General features: G+C 39.3%; 2 protein-coding genes across 6 annotated transcripts in view; both read left to right on the forward strand.

The window, feature by feature from the left end:
• The first annotated feature begins 528 nt into the window (after window positions 1-528).
• On the forward strand, window positions 529-16,622 carry tirap (toll-interleukin 1 receptor (TIR) domain containing adaptor protein). Of its 2 annotated transcripts, XM_084409232.1 has the most exons (4): window positions 529-809; window positions 1,090-1,147; window positions 3,803-4,408; window positions 15,411-16,622. In XM_084409232.1, exons 2-4 carry the CDS (start codon window positions 1,117-1,119, stop codon window positions 15,467-15,469), a joined length of 696 nt encoding a protein of 231 aa, XP_084265358.1. In that variant the 5' UTR covers window positions 529-809; window positions 1,090-1,116; the 3' UTR covers window positions 15,470-16,622. The 2 variants fall into 2 exon arrangements, with proteins under 2 accessions (XP_084265358.1, XP_084265359.1); XM_084409233.1 differs by lacking the exon at window positions 529-809 and having other exon boundaries at window positions 971-1,147.
• A 742-nt stretch (window positions 16,623-17,364) lies between these two features.
• st3gal4 (ST3 beta-galactoside alpha-2,3-sialyltransferase 4) overlaps window positions 17,365-23,354 on the forward strand; it is a 36,616-nt gene continuing 30,626 nt past the window's right edge. For 2 of the 4 annotated variants that reach the window (XM_084409228.1, XM_084409230.1), the window contains exon 1: window positions 17,365-17,412. The gene's annotated coding sequence lies outside the window, so the exon portion shown is untranslated. Of the gene's footprint in view, window positions 17,413-18,307; window positions 18,687-23,354 lie in introns of those variants that run through there. The other 2 variants (XM_084409227.1, XM_084409229.1) reach the window with 1 other exon arrangement.

Here is a 23,354-nt window from a genome sequence, read left to right on the forward strand (position 1 = left end):
AGTCTTACGGAAGACTGAGCAACCATCTGTTTTCTATTTTTATTATATTTCCATATTTCAGTTTCAGTTGTCTTTCCTTGTTTCTTGAATATTGAGTGAATGATTAATAACAAAAAGTTATAAAAGTTAAATAATAAAAGTTATAAGTTATAAAAAATTATAATAATTATTAAATAACAATAAAACCAAAATGTATTTTTATTCTTTCCCAATCTAGACATTTTTACATCTTAAAATGATGCAAAAACAGGCAATCTACCATGGAACTTTTTGGTATTTATTTGTTAATGACGTAACATTATTAAGTGGTTCCTATTAGTCCTATTTATAGATATGAATGCATTGAATGAATTGAATGCAATGAATTGAATGCATTGAATGAATTGAATGCAATGAATGCATTGAATGAATTGAATAAATTGAATGCAAGTGCATATTAATGTAGTAACTGGGGCGTGAAAAAGCTTCCTCCAGTTGACTCATTTCTGGACTCCACACTTTGAATTATTGACCCACCCATTTATCATAACTGGGGGAATCCCAACAAAAGTTAAAGTGTGAATGGAAACTGTTTCTCCTTTAGTTCTGTAATCCATCTAAACCAATGCACTGGCTGGACTGCCGATAGCAAATCCAAATCAAATCCCTTTTCTTTCTGCACTTCCTTTTTTTGTATACTATCTTCCTTTTTGTTTTTGTTTTTGTCATGTGCATAGTGACGCATCTCTTCCGACGGAGTGAACTTCCTCAAATATCTTCTGCACCAGAGCTTCAGACGACCCGATCTCTCTCTTCATCCTAAAACGACCGTAAGTGCTGATCTACTCACTGTCTATTCACCTGTTAATTATGCTTTGAATCTGATATAATGGCAGCTTAACTTGCACTTCATAACAATCACAAATGTACAACTATTCAGGCTTAAAAAAGTGAAAGTGATCCAGGAAAAAATGTGGAACTGATATTAACATCACGCAGAGGACACTGTGCATGTCATGCAGTTGTTTTCTATCGTATTAAAGTTACTGTTGTATGTATGGTATGAGGTGCAGTACTGTACAATATTGTTTGCGTATGCGCCTGTTGTAGTTTATATCCTTGAAAGGATGGAGAAGAATGGAGGAAAACCGCGCCAGCAGCATTATGGGTAAGTCTCAGTTTCGTGTTGCATTGTACTTGTCTATCATACATGAAGTCAGAAGTTAATAATTATCTACGGCAAAATAAAGAGTTTAGATTGTGATTGATAGCAGGACCACAATCGACAGATACCGACATTACGACAGCAAAAGAGTCAAAGAATCCGTGAATCAGAGGCATGTTGGAATGGGCTGCGTTTCTCTTTTGGAACTGGTGCTAAATTTACATAAAACTATTTTGAGCTGTAAGACACAGATGTCGCTCAGGATATTGCACAACAAAGCAGTGCATGATACACTTTTAACATGAACACTGTGTCGGGACATATTACAACACCAATACAGCAATATTCGCATTACTGTAAAGCTTTAGATAATGTACAGTGGGTCAAAAGACTGGAGTCTTGTTGGGATGAAATAGACATTTCAGATTGTAAAATTCATGGTCCTCTTGTACGGAGCTCCTAAAGAGACCGAAAGTATATACAGTGCAATGCATAAGTGAATACACCCATGCTAAAGTTGACTAAAAAGAGGAATAAAAAATCATATTTTTGAAATTGAACTTAATGCCTTAATTAAAAAAATTAGGAAAAATCCAACCTTTAAGGACACCAATTTTCTTTGTGAATGAATAATGTATCGTAAATAAATAAATGTTCTTCCTTAAAATACATGGTGCATAAGTGAGTACACCCCTTTGTTAAATTCCCATAGAGGCAGGCAGATTTTTATTTTTAAGTATTTAAAAAAAAATTTTTTTTGGATACTATGCATCCTGATAAAGTTCCCTTGGCCTTTGGAATTAAAATAGCCCCACATCATCACATAGCCTTCACCATACCTAGAGATTGGCATGGGGTACTTTCCATAAGATCATCTCTCAATGCAAATCAAACTAGCTTTTAGGCTAACTGAAATAAAACCATGCCAATCTCTAGGTATGGTGAAGGCTATGTGATGATGTGGGGCTATTTTAATTCCAAAGGCCAAGGGAACTTTATCAGGATGCATAGTATCCTAAAAAAAAAATAAAAAAAAAATACTTAAAAATAAAAATCTGCCTGCCTCTATGGGAATTTAACATAGGGGTGTCCAAACTTATGCACCATGTATTTTAAGGAAGAACATTTATTTATTTACGATACATTATTCATTCACAAAGAAAATTGGTGTCCTTAAAGGTTGGATTTTTCCTAATTTTTTAAATTAAGGCATTAAGTTCAATTTCCAAAATATGATTTTTTATTCCTCTTTTTAGTCAACTTTAGCATGGGTGTATTCACTTATGCATTGCACTGTATATATATATATTTTTTTTGCAAAGGTCCTTTTAGGGGCTCTCAGCAACTTTAACTTCATGTACAGTATCGGTCAAAAGTTTGGAAACATTTTAATGTTCTTGAAAGAAGTCTCTTATGCTCATCAAGTCTTCATCATCATCAAATCTTCAGTGTCACATGATCCTTCAGAAATCATTCTGATACGCTGATTTGATACTGTTGAAAAATCAGTTGTGCTGCTTAATATTTGTTTGGAACCTGTGAGACTCTTTTCATGATTCATTGATGATTAAAATATTAAAAAGAACGGCATTTATTCAAAAGAGAAATCTTTTCTAACTATATAAATCTTTGCTATCAATTTTTTTCATTTGAACACATCCTTGCTGAATAAAAGTATTACTTTCTTTCAAAAAAAAAAAAAAAATATATATGGACCACAAACTTTTGAACGGTAGCCTATTGTGACAAAAATATTTCTATTTTAAATAAATGCTGTTATTTAAAAAAAAAAAAAAAAACTTGTTATTAATCAAAGAATCCTGAAAAAAGTATCACAGGTTATAAAAAAAATTACGCAGCACAACTGTTTCCAACATTGATGCTAAATATCATATTAGAATGATTTCTGAAGGATCGTGTGACACTGAAGACTGGAGTAATGATGCAGAAAAATCACCTTTGCATCACAGAAATAAGTTATATTTTAAAGATATTCAAATAGAAAACCCTTATTTTAAATTGTAATAATATTTCACAATATTACTGTTTTTTTCTTTTCTTCTGTATTTGTGATCAAATAAATGGCTTCTTTCAAAAACATTACAAATAGTAAAGTTTCCAAACTTTTGACCGGTACTTGACAAAAGAGTTGTGATACATTTTATATATATATTATGTTATGTACATAATACACCCATGTACACCCATCCCCATCCCCATCATCGAGTCCGTCTGTGATTACATGAAGAAACAGAAGAAACTGGGTATTAACATGCCTAAGACTTTTGCACAGTACTGTATATGAAGAGTTCAGATGCAAAAGCCTCTAAGTGCCATCTGAAAATTTCTTCTAGAATGGTCATTTTTATCAAGCTTGTATATCTAAGTTCAGTAATTTCACTTAAATGACAATTAATAGGTAATATTCATTGCTATTTAAGTGAAATTACTGAACTTAAATATACGAGCTTGATAAAAATGATCATTCTAGAAGAAATTTTCAGATGGCACTTAGAGGCTTTTGCATCTGAACTCTTCATATATATATATATATAAGGATTATTTGATAATTATTTAAAATACAGAGAAACCAGGTAATGTTAAACACATCCATGCTTCTGTGTATTACATAGAGGTTGATAATGCATTTATTTGCAGGCTGGTTTCGTCAGCGTTTTGGAAAACAAAGGAATGAGTCGGACCAAAGCGAAGCAAGCACATGTTCTCAGAAGAGCTCGTCTGGACCCTCCAACACCACATCCATCTCCTCTTCCTCCTCTTCCTCCTCTAAACCTTCAACAACAGCGAAACCGTCCGCCTCAGAAAAGCCTCTTCCCTCTGTGCTCTTCTCATCCTCGCGCTCATCTCGCAGATATGACGTGTGTCTGTGTCACACTGAGAAGGACATTGATCTAGCTCAGAGTCTGGCCTGTTTCCTTGAAGATCCCTGCAAAGGCCTGCGCTGTTTCCTGCAGGACCGGGACTGTCCTCTAGGTGGCGCTGTGTCCTCTGAGATCCTGCAGGCCGTGCGGGACAGCCACTGCTGGGTGCTTCTGCTCACCCCACACTTTCTGAAGGACGAGTGGTGCTTATATCAGATGCACCAGGTCCTGTCCGAGGGACCCATGTCCCAGAGGATCATCCCTGCCGTTATGAACATGCCCAGATCCCAGATCCCACTGGAACTGCGCTTTCTCTATACTGTGGATCTGAATGCGAACACAGAGTTTGGCTACTCTCAAGTGTACGAGACCGTGCTTCTTTGTGAGTAGAATATTTTGTAGGTCTATACAAATGAATCGGCGACTCTACTGATTTTGTGTTATCTTTATTTAGTGGATGCAGGTTCAAAAATATGTAGGCCTACTTGAATTGCATATACAATTATAACATAATTATATACATAATGATGCATATTTGTAAGTCATACATAGCCTAAATGAAACGGGTAAGATCTCTGCAATAGTACTAAAAAACTGAATGCATTTTAAATACAATAACCAAACTTATCATTAAAAAAAACAACAGTTTGTGAGCTGGGAACCTTCAACAGATTCTCATTTGATGACCTTAAACATAGCAGATATGTTAACAGTCACAAGTTCAGATAAATAAGGAGGTGTCATCCCATTTAAAACCAAAGAGTAAAATCTTAAGAGTTATTTTAAGAAGATAACAAGACACATCAGCCACAAACAATGAACTATAAATGACAAGACATGTTGTTTTCACACATATAAAGCAAGAGGAAACATGAGCAAGATACAAAATAGAAGAAGACACCAAAACTAATTCAGATATGCTGACCCTTTTAAAAAGTGTGCTTAATTGTGTACTTATAATGGACTCAGTTCACATCTTAAAAGCTCTATAAAAGTATTTATACACTGTATTTTGATGGTCCTTTTTGAAAATTCTTAACAGTTTTAACATAATTATATACATAATGATGCATATTTGTCAGTCACACTGCAATAGTACTAATAAACACAATGCATTTTAAATACAGTAACCAAATTTATCAATAATAAACCCAGTTTGTTCACAATCTCATGCATTTAAACTGGCAGCCATATTTGAACTTTTTAATGGAATAAATGCAAGTTTTCACAATGAACTATCACACTTCTGGTGCGTTATAGTCACACTACACTCAAGGAAGTGCTGATACAAAGTCAAACCACATGAGCATCAAAATGCATGAACACACTCCACTACATAAAAACAATACAGCACAAAGAACTGACTCAAACTGAGGGCTTTTATTCACAAACTAAGGAGCTAATTAACAGGGAACACCTGAACTGAGGACTCTAATCAAATCAGTGGCTATGGAGACGAACAGGTGAAACGAGGACGACTGAACTAGAGAACAGACGGAGAGATAAACAAAGACATTCAGACATGAAGGTTGTTCCATAAAACAAGATTAGAATACAAGCCAGGCTTATTTTGGTTAGTCAGACTTATTGTCGGTGGATTCTGTTTCATAAAGCAAACTTAAAATAGTTCAAACTCAGTTACCCTGGCAACTTATGCTGGGAAACTAGCCTGGTCCAGGGCAGGCTAACTGTCAGGCTAAGCCTCAGCTGTTACACAGATCCTCTAACATTGACCGACAAGAACAGAATGATATTACCACAGACACTCTCTCATACCATTATTGGACTTTATTAACCACTATTAGTCCAAAAATAAATACACAGTGTACAGAAAATCAACTTAAATAAGGCTACAATGATAAATTAGACAATATATGTATATATATATATATATTGATAGATAGGCCTAAATACAATATATATACTACAGGTTTTCTTTTTTTACTGGCTGAATGTTTTGTGCCCAAGATTGAATTAGATTGTTTTAAAGATTTATGAATACATTTCTCTCTGGTTTTGTTTGGCAGCTGTAGTACATGTTTATGATTATTAGAAGAACATTAGAACACAATCTAAAAAAAAGCTTTTTAAAGCAGAAGTTAAAATCACAAAATTAAAAATAAATAATTACAAAAGCACAGTATAAATTTTAACTGGTAAGATGAATCTGAGCTTAGTAATTGACAGTGTATTAGCCTACATTTGATTTACCCCATTACAATAGTCACTTTACAGTTATTGCTATCATAAAAATACACTTGTAGGTTTAAAATTCTAAATAAGGCACATCTAATGTCCAAATAACAAATATTTTAGCACACACACACACACACACACACACACACACACACACACACACACACACACACACACACACACACACACACACACACACACACACACACACACACACATATATATTATGTACTTTATTATGTCTTTCAATTCAAACACATTTAACACAATTACACAAATTGACAGTTCCTTTAAAGACATCATATTTTCCCCCAATAAATATTTCCTTATTTTTCCTTCTACTTTTTTTTCTTTTGTGATAATACCCACCAACACATAGCCTAAAAAACACATGATTAGAACAATAACCAAAAAGTACATAGTTAGACACTTTTACATATGATTTAAGGGGGAAAAGACAAAAAACAATAAATAAATATGAATACAAATGTAACATTCACATATTTATATCAAACTCTTATAATGACACATCATTCCTAATAGTTATTCAAGTAACATTATTTGAATATCAAATATTCAATATTAAATAAATAAATAAAATAACAAATAACTAGGCTAGAAATAAAAGGGAGGGAGGGTTATATAAAAATTAATGTAGGCTAATATATATTCCTTTATTTTATGGAATATTCTTTGATTTTAGAGTTGCACATATCTTTTCAAAATGTATACATTTGCTCTTAATTTCATGTTATCCTCTCCATAATATATTTTAGAAACTAAATCTAACCACTCATTTAAAACTGGGGTTCTTGCTTTCTCCAAAAAATTATTTCATTAAAAGCTGTAATTCTCAGCATTCTAAATACTAGAAGTTCACTGCAACTTATCCAACATCCTAAAGATAAATGATTATAATTAGAAGATATTTCTAGTGTAATAAAATATCGCATATTAATTTTCCGAGCAAAATGTATATTTTAGTCAGAATTATTGCGCTCCTATATGGCGCGCATGCGCGCAGCAGCGCTCGTTCAATATGAAGATTAGCAGCAAAATGGATACATTTGCATGACTTTCTAACATTTACAGATGGAGAATATAACTGTAAAATGTAAGTTTTGCACTGAGGGGGAAAAATAAACATGTCACAAACGCATAAAACAGGACAAAATATACGCTGTTTGATGGTGGATCGATTTGATCCACGATCGACCTCTAGGGCTGCTTCAGAAACGCGTGCACACGCAATTATCTAGACTTGATAAACCTGGATCAAATTAGTGAGAATGGGTGAACTTCAATTACCTTTTATGGAACCACTTTAGCCCAACTTATTTGTTAGGCTCATTCAAGTACGGTTTTGGAGTTTAATCCCCGCTTTTCTAAGCGTATTTTATGGAACAACCCTCTGGACAGAAAACTGATCAAAAACACTCTAAACATAAACAAATAAACTCAAATCCTGACATGATTTATGCTGATTTGAATAATACATTTTAAAAATATTATTAATAGATGCAAATAGTATTATGGCATGATTTATTTTATTAAATTTTTTTGAGTGCAGACATCTTATCTATTTCATTTATGTATGACTAGTTAATATGCCTCACATTAAGTTTATTAGTTTGTGATTGTTAAAACTGGGGCTGCGTCAGAAATCACATACTAGGTACTTTGCAACCGCTATAAAAGTATGTTATAAATAGAATTTATTCACTATAATAGTGTATATAAATATATATATAAATAGTTCATATAAATAGCATTCATTACACTATGAATGTGTGTAATATTAATGTAAAGTGGATGTACTACTTCCACCATGCTGTCATTATCAAGTGACCTCCATTCATAAATCCAGAAGTAGTAGCCGGTCATCCGAGTACTTTTCACCTATGAGCTCTCTGAATTCAGACAAACTTCTTTTGTCATACTGTATACTTTTTTTCGCCTACTATATAGTCGTGTTAGTGGGTAACAGTTTAGGACCCAAGGACCAGATGTTTGAAAGAAGACCCGGAGTCAGAATTATAATAAATTGAGGAAAAGTTTTATTGAAGATAGTTTGCAGTTTCATCAGCAGAAGTTCAGCTTCAAGACTCACACAGGAGTTCGTTGGCCGCTCTTTTTCCGCTACAAAGATCACAGCAGACACACACACACACACACACACACACACACACACACACACACACACACACACACACACACACACACACACACACACACACACACACACACACACACACACACACACACACACACACACACACACACACACGTCTATGCTACATCATTACTTCAGGTTGCAGTTTCTGATTGGCTAAGAAATAGATAAACATTGTAAATTTATCACATATACACAGATAGACGGAAGCATATCTCCATCATGCGGTTGACACTCCGACCCTGATCTAGGCACGTCGTGACCTTCCAGGTCGCAGATTTGGGTCGCTGAGCGCCAGCCTGTCCCGAACAACAACTCAGTCAATCTCCAATAATGCCAGTGGTTCCTTAACCTGTAACCAAAAGGACACACACACACCGACACACAGCTTTTCCAAGGTTGGATTTGGCCAGGCTCTAACTATAAACAGGAGAGTCATCTCAAAACATCAAGATAATGCGTTCTTTCTCTGAAGGAGAGCTACACTTTAGTCTAACTGGAAAGTAAGGCTTTAATAAAGAGATGGTCCCTTAAACTAAATACTTCATTGACCCCTGTGATCATAGTTGTCAGAGTACCCTAGAAAAACACATGTGTGTATTGACACATGTTGAAGACCTTTCTCAAACAAAACATCTTTCCATATTTCATTTTTGGAAGCCGGGCTAAATGGGCAAGCACTGTTACTGCATTTCAGTGATGACACTGGTAACTTCTATAACAAAGTAAAATCTCACAAGCTTAGAGAAGTCATTCAACTCATGTGATATTTAGAAGGAAACATATTGATTAATACCTTGATTATAATCACTCATTACACACTGAAGCAGAAGTGGATTCCCCTTGCAGTGTACTTGCAGTGTACTTCACATCTTAAAGTGGTAGTATAATGTCCTTTTCACAAGATGTAAAATAAGTCTTTGATTGACAGCTACATATTCTCCTCAAAACATTGGATTCATCTGCGCTGTGCCGTGCCGAGGCACACCGCACGTAAAGTTGATAATTCTGCGAATAACTGCAATTGCAGATTTTGAACAGAGATGGCGACAAAGAGGAAAAAACTCTTTAAGCTTTAAGTGGGTCAAAATACACTCTTAAGTTCAACTAATTGCATTTAATACAAATTTAAACTATACATTTTCAAGTGTCTGAAAACATTGCATTCAGTTCACAGTTGAGTACTGTATATTCTTTTAAAGTATATTATTTCTGCAATAAGTACTCTTTTAAAAAGTATGCTAAAGTGCACTTCTTTCCACAAGGGGACTGACAACACGTTACTGCAGCTCATTGGTTCTTCATATCACAACCCATAACTGACTGTCATGATATCAAACCACAATGTGTCTTAATATTCTGGATGCTGATTGGGACGATGCTTTTGGGAAACGCACCCCAGTTCTGTGAAACACAAAATGAAATATTTTGCAGAATGTCCACCCTGCTCTCTTCCTGGGGTGCATTTCCCAAAAGCATCGTTAGCCAACTATGTTCGCAAGTTCTGTCGTTATCAGCAGTTCAACGAGTCTGTGTTTCCCGAAACCAGCGTTCTAACGAACATTCGCAAACAGCATCGCACAGTTGAACGTTGTGGTTGAACGACAGATCTCGACCTGTGGTTAGAAGCAGAGTTTCTAGTTTGCATGGCATGTCACGTGGACTCAATAAATCCTTATCTTGAGCAAAATAAGCAAGCTGGCATTCAGTACAACCTGTGTCTTTTATTTAGAATACATACAAACGTCATTTACGTCGTTTAGTTTGTCAAGAGATTTAAAGCACCGTTTTTGAAGACTGCGCATGTGTGAACGAGCTCTAGTGTGTAAGAACGAGCCTATGATTGAATCTGGAAATAAAGCAAAAGAACTGAGAATGAGAATAAAATAAATGAGAAATAGTCCTCAGATGTCATGTCTGTAATTTATAGCAAAACATCTAGCGTTAATTCGATCTCAAACAGATTCATTAAAATAAGTTATTACTCCAACATGTGCGTGACGTCATAAACCAATGTGGTTGAACGACCACTTTGCGACAATACAGTTTCGGGAAACAGTCGTGACTAGCTAGTTGTTCCCTTTCGAGAGTACTCTCATGTTGCGTAAGCCTTAGCTTTTAAAACGCACTTGCTGCAGCAGCAGACCTAAGCGATGCGGCTTAGCACGCTTATTGGCTGCTCTGTGGCAACTGCTGCAACCTATCATGGCCCGCCAAAACGGGTGTGGCCGAGGCTATATAAACTGCGCCCTACCATAGGTGCTTTGTTTTCATCGACTGAAGCGATCACGTATCAGAGCACAAGCACGGCAAGGTTACGCAACACTCGTTTCCTCATCTCAGGGAACCGAGGTGCGCCAAAACGCACTTCAGCGGGACGAGCCACTGCACTGCAGGACTGAGGAAGCCGGCTCGGACACCTCCTACGCCGCCTTCAGCCGCCGTCTCAGCTGGGCTATCCGGCGCGCATATATCCTTTTAAAAGCTTTCTTCTAAAAGAGCAAATTTGCGGGCGTTGTTCCAAATGCCCCGCCTCAACTGCGGCTTGTGCAGAGCCCCCCTCACGGCTGGAGACCGCCACATCCTCTGCGTCTCTTGCCTGGGGAAAGACCAAGCTGACCTCGCGCTCTCTAAGGGCGGCTTTCCGGAGTGCGACATGATGGACTTATTGACCCTGCGGGCTCGGTTAGCCATCTTCAGCGACGACACGCTTCCGCCTCTCTCTCACGGGCCGCGCCGTAAAAAGCGCCGCTCCCAGAGACCACCAGAAGCCACAGTGACTCGCGAGCTCACGCCGGTAGGATCCCCGTGTGCCTCGCCCACTGATTCGCTCTCACCGGTCTCGTTTTTGGATGGCCAGCGCCCGTCAGTTTCTGCGGCCGCTCCCATCACTTTCGGTGGACCACACGATGACGAGGCTGACGACGACAGCTGCTCTCTCGCTGCCTCGGAAAGTGGCTGGTCGGGCTCCATTCCGGACCCCGCCCCCTCAACCCAGGCCAGCACCAGCGGGGTAAGAGCTAGTGTGGATGCTGAACTCATCCGCGTGTTGACTAAGGCCATGGAGGACCTCGGCCTCTACACCCGCCGAACCAACGCGCAACAGGCTCGACGAGTGGTTTCTGCAAGGACGCCGCCAGGCCCCTCAGCTAAGACCTGCCCCGTTCCTGCCGGAACTCCATGACGAACTTACTAAATCATGGAAGGCTCCATTTTCCGCCAGGCTAAAAACCTCTGTTTCCTCAGCGCTCTCCGTTGTCGACGGCGCTCAGGAAAAGGGCTACCAGCATCTTCCCCCCATTGAAGAGGCTGTTTCCACGCACCTTTGCCCGCCCTCCACCGGATGGCAGTCTAAGGCCGCTCACCCCTCTAAAGCCTGCCGAACCACCTCAGCCCTTACCGGTCGCGTCTACGCCGCTGCCGGTCAGGCTGCGTCAGCACTCCACTCAATGGCGGTGCTTCAAGTATTTCAGGCCAACCTTCTTCACACTTTGGACGAGGCTGGCTCGAACCAAGAGGCGTTCAGAGACCTGAGGAGCGCTACTAATTTAGCCCTGCGAGCTACAAAGACCACCGCTCAGGCTATCGGTAGGAATATGGCGGTCCTGACTGTTCTAGAGCGACATCTGTGGCTGACGCTAACAGATATGAAAGATGCGGACAGGGCCTCCTTTCTGGACTCGCCTATTTCGCCATCCGGTTTGTTTGGCCCGGCTGTCAAGGGCTTCGCGGAACGCTTCTCAGAGGCACAGAAACATCCTGCCCAAGCGCTCGAGTTCTGCTTCAGGCCGCTCAAAGAAACAGCCGCCTGCGCAGACTTCAAGCCGCCAGTTTTCCAGTGCCGGCCACCCGCTGAGGCTCACCATCGCTCACGCTCGTCTAGCCGCCGCAGACCGCCTCCCCCACGGGGACTGAGGCCCAAGATTGCGCTAGACCCTGAGCCTCCTAAACCCTCCTAGCCACGAGGGGCAGACGATGACGGTTAAGTCCCGCCGCGGCCGGACCACCGTCGAAGAAGTCTCGCACGCTTCTCACAGTTCCCTCACCCGAGGCGACTGGAGTTGTCAATATCGCAGTACACGAGCCTGTTACACAAGCCCACTTCCGGCATCTGGTCAGGCCCGGAGAAATGCCTACACATAAACTGTCTAGAGATAAGAGCTGTCGAGTTAGCCCTGGGGTTTTTTCTCCCATACTTACGAGGTCACCACGTCTTAGTCCGTACAGACAACATGGTGGTGGTGTCCTACATAAACCACCAAGGCGGTATCAGATCTCGGAGCCTTTACACCAGGGCCAAACGCCTTCTCGTGTGGGCCCAGCACAATCTGCGTTCGCTGAGAGCAGCGCACGTGCCAGGCATCCTAAACCTGGGTCCAGACATGCTATCCAGGGGCAAAGTTCCCCCGGGGGAATGGTCCCTTCACCCCGAGGTGATCCAGTTGTTATGGAGCATCTTTGGCAGGGCAGAGGTCGACCTCTTCGCCTCAGAAGACAACGCTCATTGCCCAATTTACTTTACGAAGAACAACGATGCGCTGGCCCACGACTGGCCCAGGCGTCCGCTCTATGCGTTCCCACCGATCTCGTTGTTACCACAGGTGATCAAACGGATCAGGGAGACCAAATGCGCGATGCTCCTAGTAGCCCCGCTCTGGAGGAACCAGACATGGTTTTCGGAGCTGATGCAGCTACCGGGAACAGCTCCGTGGCCAATTCCGGTGAGGAGAGACCTCCTCTCCCAGGCCAAAAGGAAGCTCTGGCATCCTCATCCCGAGCTGTGGGCTCTGCATGTATGGGCCCTCAACGGATACCCGTTAACCTCCCAGAAGGAGTTTTAAACACTATCACAGAGGCCAGAGCTCCCTCTACTAGACGGCTCTACGCCTTAAAGTGGTCAGTGTTCTCTAACTGGTGCTCAGCGAGGGACTTACAACCTCAATGCTGTGGAGTACCGGAGGTGCTCTCCTTCCTCCAAGAGCTTTTGGACACGGGTAGATCCCCCTCCACGCTCAAAGAATATTTGTCAGCCATAGCGGCATTTGTAACGCCGGCGTCTGGCCAGTCACTGGGGAGAAACGACCTAGTCGTCCGTTTCCTCAGGGGAGCTAGGAGGTAAACCCTCCTCGACCCCCTTCGGTTCCCGTTTGGGACCTCTCCACGGTCCTGGAGGCCATGAAGGGTGACCCATTCGAACCAATGCAGACCATAGATCTGAAATATCTCTCACTCAAAACTGTTTTTCTGTTGGCTCTCGCCTCAGTCAAGCGTGTGGGTGATCTGCACGCGCTCTCTGTGAGTGCTACCTGTCTTGAATTTGGGCCTAATGACTCCAAGGTCATCCTCAAACCGAGACATGGTTATGTTCCTAAAATACTTGCCACTCCCTTCAGAACGCAAGTTATTTCCCTTTCTGCTCTCCCTACATCTGACGATGAAAGGGACGCAAACGTTCTCTGCCCTGTTAGGGCTCTTAGGATTTATTGGAGCGATATGCTGGTTTCAGACAATCAGAACAGCTCTTTGTGTCCTTCGGTGGCTGCACTAAAGGTTTGGACACCACTAAACAAAGCCTTTCACGTTGGATAGTCGATGCTATTTCATTGGCTTATGCGTCCAAAGGTCTCTCTTGCCCCCTGGGAGTCAGAGCTCATTCTACTAGAAGCATAGCCTCTTCCTGGGCTTGGTCCAGTGGGATTTCGCTTCATGATATTTGTATGGCAGCAGGCTGGGCCTCCCCGTCTACATTTGTCAGGTTTTACAACCTAGAAGTCCCCACCTTACAGGCTAGACTGCTTTCGGTTTAACCATGTTGCTACAGTCACCTGCCCGACTTAGATCTGGCATATTTGTACTATAATGTATTAAGCACCATTCATTCACATTAGCTTACTCGTCTTATGAGCCCCGGGCACTTGCCCTGGGACGCTGACCGAGAAAGTTTTATTGAGCACGCACGGCGTTTTACATTGGGTTCCCGTAGCGTAAGCTAAGGCTTACGCAACACGAGAGTACTCTCGAAAGGGAACGTCTCGGTTACTAACGTAACCTCGGTTCCCTGAGATGAGGGAACGAGTGTTGCGTAACCTTGCCGTGCTTGTGCTCTGATACGTGATCGCTTCAGTCGATGAAAACAAAGCACCTATGGTAGGGCGCAGTTTATATAGCCTCGGCCACACCCGTTTTCACCGCTGCCTCTCCATAGGTTGCAGCAGTTATATGCTGATAGTGTAACAAGTAACCAATGTAACCAATGTAACAAGCGTCACAATAGCGTCACAGTGAAGCTTAAGTAAGTTCAGTGATGTTTCATTTTTGTTGTAAAAGAGTTATTTATTTAGTTAATTTATATATATATAGCCGCTCTGGAGAAAACGGTGATGTCATCGTCCAGGGGTGCGTTTCCCGAAAGCATCGTTGGCCAACGATGGTCGCAAGTTCCGTCGTTACCAATAGAGTTCAGTGGACATTGCGATCATAGTTGGCCAACGATGATTTCGGGAAACGCACCCCAGCTCAGTTCAGTTCTCATATAATGGTGTCAATGCAGGCAGATCAATAATATTGTTGAATATTAAATTAAATGTTAAATTCAATTCAATTTAAAGTAATCCATAGTAATGCAACTCATGTGCAAATTCAATAATTTACTTATGTAATAATGAAATAAAAAAAAGAAAATTATTAACTAAAAGTTTTACCTTTTCTCCTAACGTGTCATGCTTTTACGCTTTGAACCGTGCCACAAATTATGTTTTTTTGGGGGGTTTTTTCACAATTTGTGTTCCTCCTGATTCTGTTCTCTTATACTTTAGGCTATAGTGGAGAAAGTGTTTTGCTGTGCCCAAAATGTTCTCCCATCAGAGATAAAGCATAATTTCTGTAAACCAGACGGGAATGTTTATATTTATATCTTTCCCACACTGATTTTGGGAGATAATTATGTTTTGTCTCGTCTGGATACAGAATATAGAATCTCAACAACATGTTTCTTTTTTTTTTTTTTTTTTTTCAGATTTGAAGGACATGTGTGAGAAGGAAAAGTCCAGCAACGAGTCTCAGTCCCACAGCTGAGAAGACACTATCAGCATCCATTGTATTGGCCGCAATGACATTATTCTTCACTTCCGAGAAGTGACACACAAACAAGCCAAGTTGTTCCGTATATCCTCCTATTATTTTCATGGGTGTTACCCAAGACTTTCATGAACACATTTATATTGTGTTAAAAATATCTTGTGAAATGAGCCCTAGATGGCAATAGAAAGTCACAATCCATGAGCTCAAGCATGATGAGACATATGTTTCCCTTTCTGTTTTTAGGTCAAAGTCAGATTAGAGAAAGTGCTTATGTAATATACCCAACCAAAAATTATTTAAAAATGATTCTCTCATTCAAATACACCCACCCACACATACATGCATATGCACAGAAGGAAATTACAACAGCTCCAGATATAAATGACATGACTGGCATTTACTGCGATGAAGAATCTCATCAGTATTAAGTATCAGTATTATTATATGCAGATATTATCTTAGCCACATTAAGATAACCACGTTTTTTGCTTGTCATCTGTGGTTGAAACTGTGCCTTGAGGAAGATGTTTCACTGGCATTTCAATGCTTTCAGAATGGGTTTAAGCCACAGTTGGAAATGTAAACCAACAGGACACCTCAAAGAACTGCACAGCTATGATTAAATGTTCTTGGCAAATAACATGTCACATGTCGTAATCCTCATCGGCAAACATGGCTTCAAGCGTTCAACACAGTTTCAGTAAAGCCCACATTAAATTGTTTGGATGATTGTGCAATACTACTTTACTGCGGGTTCACGGATGAAATCAGAGTGTAAGTGTAAGTATGTGGATAATAACAAAACCTTGCATCAGAGGAACTGAGAGAAATACCACTTACTTAGAAAGAGCTGGTTTGTTGGAGGATTATATAAGATTATGTTGTATTTAAAATTAAGCCCACTCTGATACAATGCTCATTTTGTTTCTTGTGTGTGTGTGTGTGTGTGTGTAGTGTTGTAACGTGGTCAGCTGCAACACTGTCAGTTTGATGAGCAAGTAAAGAGCTGTGAGAATGTCATCAATATCATACACTCTCGCGTCACCCTTTGAGCTCACAGAAGAAGTGGCATGTTACTGTGAGCAACACTGCATTTTGTGGCCAAAAAACAGATTCATAGATAGTTCATTAAAAATGTTACAACTAACCCCTTATGAGTTTTTTGTTGCACATTGAGGGATTTGTGGCAAATATGACTCATCGTTGTTAATGCGCATGTCTTATCGGATAAAAACATTATCCGCCTCAATTGAGCTCATACACTTTTTTATTTGTAGCAGACAAATGTGGCTATCATGTCTCAACTTTTGAGAGATCCTGCACGAACAACCATCAATGCTCAAACAAATGGTGTTACTTTCATCCCCGGTCTATATATATATATATAAACAATCATTTTAAGACCTTTGCTGGCGACAGTCCCCCTTTTTATCTTTCTTTATCTTCACCTTTTATAGAAATCAGGAGTTTCAGTCCATGCATAATGGTGGGTGAGATAGAGAGATAGAGATGGATCAATTCGTGGACTTTTCTCTTTGGGTCTTTTAGCAAGGCCCCCATGCAGGAGACAGTGATGAGAATAATACATGTTGATTAACAGTTTCTGCAAGCCAGGATGATGCGATATTACCAGAAGCCGTCGTGCTGAAGTGAAACCACAGCCACTGAAGACGGCTGATTATTATAGTCGTGTCCAACAAAAGCATGGAAGAAATGTCTCCGGATAATATTTGTAAAGTGGAGTTGGTTTTCCCAGCTATTGACGTAATGACTTGCACAATACTGTTGCCAAACCACCCTGGATAGTATCTCCTTTATTTTTTGCTTTTTCACCTCAATTAAATTATTAACTAAAGAAATCAATATTTTTATAAACACCCACTTCTGTTCAGGTTTGAAGGTTTGAAGGCTGATAGAGTAGTTCAGATATCAACACGGTAAGTCCTCTCTCATCGCATTTGTTTATTTGTGCGAGTAATGGAAATGTGAACATTGCGTTAGTGATGTACAGTATAATGATAATATTTTGTTTATTTTCTAAACTTTTTTTTAAGGTAATTTATCTTATTTTAATGATGTTTACAGATAGTTTTTTTTTGGACTAAAACAACTTTTCCACAGCCCTCTTCAACTCTCTTATTGTCATATAAAAACAAACATACTGTTTTTAATATTAATCTTTGGCCTTTAACGATGAAAACTTAACTATTTTTGGAACTTTGTTTAGCTCATTTTACTTGTGTGTCTAAATGATACCAAATTGATTAGTTGCAACGAAGGAAGACTTGAGCTATTAATAAAAAAAAAAAAAAAAATGAAACAGTTAACTTTGTGAGAATATGTGGTGGAAAAAATTCAAATTGCTCTGCCATATTTGCAGAATAATTTCCCCTTTTTTTTTTTTTTTTGGGTGTACACTTTGCAGTAGATATATGTTAGTTGTGGTTTTACTAGCAGGAACTAACAATATGTTTGTCAATTGGTTGTTACAGGGCTCACTTTTTTTTGCGTTATCTATCTATCTATCTATCTATCTATCTATCTATCTATCTATCTATCTATCTATCTATCTATCTATCTATCTATCTATCTATCTATCTATCTATCAGTTCATTGAACACGTTGACCTTTAGTGACCTTACAACGGGGTAAGTTTCCTCAATGCAACTACTATTACAGTCAGCTATGAAGCAGCAAAACGATTAATAAAACAACAAACGTGTCCATCATAAAATGTAATGATATATCCAGTACAGTTTCCAGTACCACAATAAAATGAACGCCTGAAGTTTCTCACACATCCATTTACCAGTCGTTCGCGAATGCGCATGCGCCGGCGGGCGGACGGTCTTCAGTGGGTACTGGGTAGGGTACACTCTGTGCAGTATACTGATGAATGGTGACCCCACTGAAGGAGCCTCGCGAAAACAGCGACCGAAAGATTTTAATGTTGTCGGGAGCCAAAAGAAGCGATTGTTTCAATTCCGGGTTTTTCAACGTGACGCTGAAATCAGTGAAGTCATCTAACGGCGCTTCCCATTTGAAGAGCAAAGACGCCCGTGCGCGCGCACTGAATATCTCAACTTTCCCCGTATGATGTGACTGTACAGCGAGCTCGATCTGGGGGGAGAGGGGGACTATCCGTACAATCCACTTTCCCTTTACGGACTATCATTGTGTTTTGTATCGATATCTAGATACGTGCATGCTGGTAAGTTGTTTTACGTCTCATCCAGTAAGTTTAGCCCTTTGAGCTGTGTCTCAAAATCTCCTGCGCTGCCTTTATACTCCATGTTGATGAGACCCGAACATGCTGTCTATGTAGGCAGTTCACTAAGTTTTGAGACATAGTCTACATCTGTGGCCTCGAGTTGAAACTCAACAATAATGCATACGTGATTTTTGAGCAGTTCTTAACATTGTTTTCGACATAATGCCTGTCAGCAACATCAGAATGTTACATTGTTTCCAGTGTAAAATAGGACGTTCCTATCATAGAACATAGAATGTTACATTGTTTCCAATGTTACAGAGTAACATCATCAAAGACCTCTTATATATCTTTTTTTTTTTTAACTAAGATTTATCGGGTAAAAACATTTTAAAGGCGTTGTTGCCACTATCTATCCGTTAGTTGGTGATGAAGTTGTGTCTAGTTGGTTTTCTGTTATTTACCTGACGCTTTTATCATAACACTTTAGAATACTGTTCCGTCAATAATTAAAAACTACATAACAAATGAGCTATGTACTATTAACACTCTAGTAATGCTATTAACTAACAAGAAACTCTGAAGAAGAATGTAGGAACACTTGTGTCATCACTATCCAAAACCTTTAAAAAAAAGCTAACATTGACTATTTATCAAAAATAGACAGTTTTCATTTCATTTTCATGTTTCAAAGAGTTATCATGCTTTTCATTTTAGAATACTGATCCAAATCATTAGCAATTCCTTCTGAAGGATTTGGTAATACTTGAGTCATTACTAGTGGGTTACCATGATCTTCACTTTAAAATTAACTATACATTATTCACATTAGTTATGAACCTGTATTTAGTAGCTCTTAATAGTCATCTGGGAGGTATATTACTGATAACGAACTATAAGTACTTGAATGTTAATAGTGCGTTACTCATTTGTTCCTGTGTAGTTATTCAAATGATGGGACAGTATTCTACTCTTGCAGGTTTAAGATGGTCTTAACTGGTCTTGTTGGTCTCACAGACTGACCAAGCCAGTCTTTATCTGGCCTATCAGCAAAAAAGTCTTCAAACCCCTTTAAAACCAGCCAACAGACCAGTAAAAATCACACTAAGATGTTTTTCTGGTCTTAGCTGGGTTATGCATGGTCTACTCTTCCAGTCTGGCCAAGCAACTGTTCACCTGGTCTAACTGCTGTTCATCTGGTTTAGCTAGGTGACCAGAACCTCTCTAAAACCAGGCTGGGAGACCAGTGAAGACCAGCTTCAGCTTTTAGCAGTGTACACTATACTCCTTCTTTGCAAAACTCCTTTTATTTAATGTGTCCAGTCCGCTGTTAATGCAAACTGTGAATCAGCTGAAAGCCCAGTGTCAAAATGAATCGATGGCATTTTGCAAGCCAAATGTAAAAGATGGTGCTTTGCAAACAGGCTTGTTTGACAGAAATGCTTATATGTCAGGGAAATTTTAAGTATAAGGTTTGTAACTCTTTTTTAGTTATAAATGTAAAGTTGATTTGCTGATTATTATTATTATTATTTATCATTATAATAATGTTAGTAATAATAATGTTGGTCTAAAAATTCAGAAGGCCTTTATTAACCCCCGGAGAGCCGCGTTGAGCACCTTTATCACGTATGGATGCGCTTTGATGGACTTCCAAAAAATATATACCCATTGACTCCCATTATAAAGCTGGGAAGAGCCAGGACATTTTTTTTATATAACTCTGATTGCATTCATCTGAAATAAGAATGTCATATACACCTAGGATGGCTTCAGGGTGAGTAAATTCGCACATTCAAAATTTTTTTTTTTTTTTTTGCAAAAACAATTCACATTAAAAAAATGGCAAAATAAGGTGGATAGCAGACAAATGTTACTTATCAAAACGTTTAAATAAGCTTGTTTTTTTTACTTGCTCATGCGAGACGTTGCACTTGCACAATCACATCTTGCACAAGAGGGAAGAAGCCTTGTGTAAGCTATCTTGAGTGATCTTAAAGGCGTTTCAATGTATTGCACAGTAATGTATTTGCGGTGAGGATTTGAGACAGGATGTTTGAGGTGGTTCCTCCTTTGAACGCTTCTAAATCCTTGTTATTGCTCAGATGACGTCTGTCTCTGTAAAGTGACATACTGTATAAATGACATACAACCCGGATCAACAGTATCATTTGGATACAAACAGTACGAACAGAGTTTCAGATCTACGCCTTACTTTAAAACTTAATAACCTTAACCATTGTGACCATCACACACTTACAGTACACACACTGAGAGATTTGAAATAGTTGTCAAATAGTCATTCACATAATGTTATGCTTACATTGACGCACATAGTTTTGTTTTGCCCGTGAAGAGTCACAAGTTCTTAAAATGTCAAAAGTCTAGGCCTTTTTCCAAGCAAATAGTTCAATGCAACTTTTACTCGTGGTTCTGCTGATAAAGGGCCAAGCTGTGCATGGTTTTGTGAGATAACCATGTGGCAGTTTAGGTTTTTCTCAGCACACGAATTTACCCAGAAGACGTGAGTGTGTGACAGTTCAATTTCCTTTTCTTCACGTTTCTTAGTGAGAAGTTTTTCTTGACTAAAAGTCAGCTTTCTACGTCATGTTAAAGATATAGTTCTGCCAAAAATGAAAATTCTGTCATCAGTTACTCATAAGAAGATATTTTGAAGAATGTGGGTAACCAGAAAGTTGACAGTAGCCGTTGACTTCCATAGTCATTTTTTTTTCTCCCGGACTATGGAAGTCAATAGCTACCGTCAGCTCTTTGGTTACCCACATTCTGTTTCAGCAGAAGAATGAAACTCATACAGGTTTGGAACAACTTGAGAGTGAACTTGAGGGCCAACTTGAACTGGCCCTTTAAGGCATGTTAAAATCAAGTCAGATGCGACTAAATGACACAAATTGCTTTTTTATTTTTTATTTTATTTTTTACAATTACTTGTTATATCACTTTTTCATTTTTTTATTTTAAAATAATATATATATATACAATATATATATATATATCTTCCCAGTCTGTCAGAAACGCTCTGTTTACTTCCTGTCTCTATGAAGCCCCTCCTTCTGAAAAGCACACTGTGCTTTGATTGGTCGGCTGGAGCAGTGGGTTGTGATTGGTCGAGCGCTTCGAGTGTGTTTGGGTAATGTCCCGCCCCTTACCATAACCGCCAGTTTCAACACACTACTAACTAACTCAACCAGGCCCCGCCCCTTTATTCTGCATATTAATTATTTAAATGAGGAATATTAACATTATCATTCTGAAAAGATTTTGGGAATATTACTTTTTAAATCTCCTCTAAACATTCTGAAACAAGTAGTAACTTAAAAAATGTTAGATGAACGTCCAAAACATTTCAGAAAAACAATGTGTAGATAATGTGTTTGTGCTAAAGAACATTAGTCAACACAACATTTGAGAAAACATATAATGTGATACTATGAATATTCCCTTTCATGCAGTGTGTAATACAGATGTTTGTGAGTGTAAACGTTCTGCAAAGTCGAAAGTGCACAATAAATGAAGTTATTGTATCCCAAAAGAAAGAATCGACTCTTTACCGCAAAGGAGGGATTTAGAGAGACTGATTCATCCAGAGTCCTTTGAGAATCAGTGAAAAATGTGGTATTGTGCAATTTATGTTATGAGAAAGTGAAACAGTTTTTTGACCTTTGATGCATGTAAATCTGTTGTAGGAGACTCCAAAACAACATTAGGAGCCTTTAAAACAGCATAATAGGGGCTCATTAAGAGATGTTTTTCCACACAAAACCATGATATCAATATTATACAGCTAGGTTAATAATACTGAGGCAGTGCTCTTACCTGGTGTCAGACTAAATTTGCCAGCCCATGCCTTTACCACTAACCTACCACCACCCCTTTTTCTGTGTGCTCTCCGTTTGCCACACAGACCACCATTGTTTGAGAGGTTGTGTGTGGATCGTGGGCTCCCGGAGCTCATGTGGAGCTCATTAGAAGCACCTTGAATGCACCTCTGTGTTTTTTACATGGGAAGTGTGCAGAACAGAATGGAAGGCTTGAGCGATCCAGAGAGGCGATAGGGTTAGGTGTAATTACACGATTTGGGGATGGGATTGATGCTAAAGCTTTAGCTTCATTAAGTTGGGTGCGTAGGAGCGGTTATTATTATTTTAAACATCTAAAAATGTTGGGAGAACATCTGTCCGGTGCATTATTTGCATATGACATTTCAAATGAGAATTATGAAGAAACATTAACTGAGATGCAAATCCTAAGAACTTGTTATTAAGGGATGTTGTTAAATGTAAAGGGGTGGTATAATGCCCTTTTCACAAGATGTAAAATAAGTCTCTGATGTCCCCAGAGTGTGTGTGTGAAGTTTTAGCTCAAAATAGTAGCTCAGATATTTTTATATATTATGTTAAAATGGTCACTTTTTGAGGGTGAGCAAAAACAAACCGTTTTTGTCCCTTTAAATGCAAATGAGCTGCTGCTCCCGGCACAGGGGGCGGAGCTTCAACAGCTGGTTGTCCTTTTACCTCACGCAGACATGCATTGAAAATTTCAAAAACTTTTAGCCAATTATGTTCAAACCAGAGTCAGACAATGATGGAGAGACTCGAGAAGAAGTGACAACATGTAGAAGCAACAGGACATTTCTGAATGGTTAGT

Source organism: Rutilus rutilus (genome assembly GCF_951802725.1).
Source record: "Rutilus rutilus genome assembly, chromosome: 5".
NCBI classification, from domain to species: Eukaryota; Metazoa; Chordata; class Actinopteri; order Cypriniformes; family Leuciscidae; genus Rutilus; species Rutilus rutilus.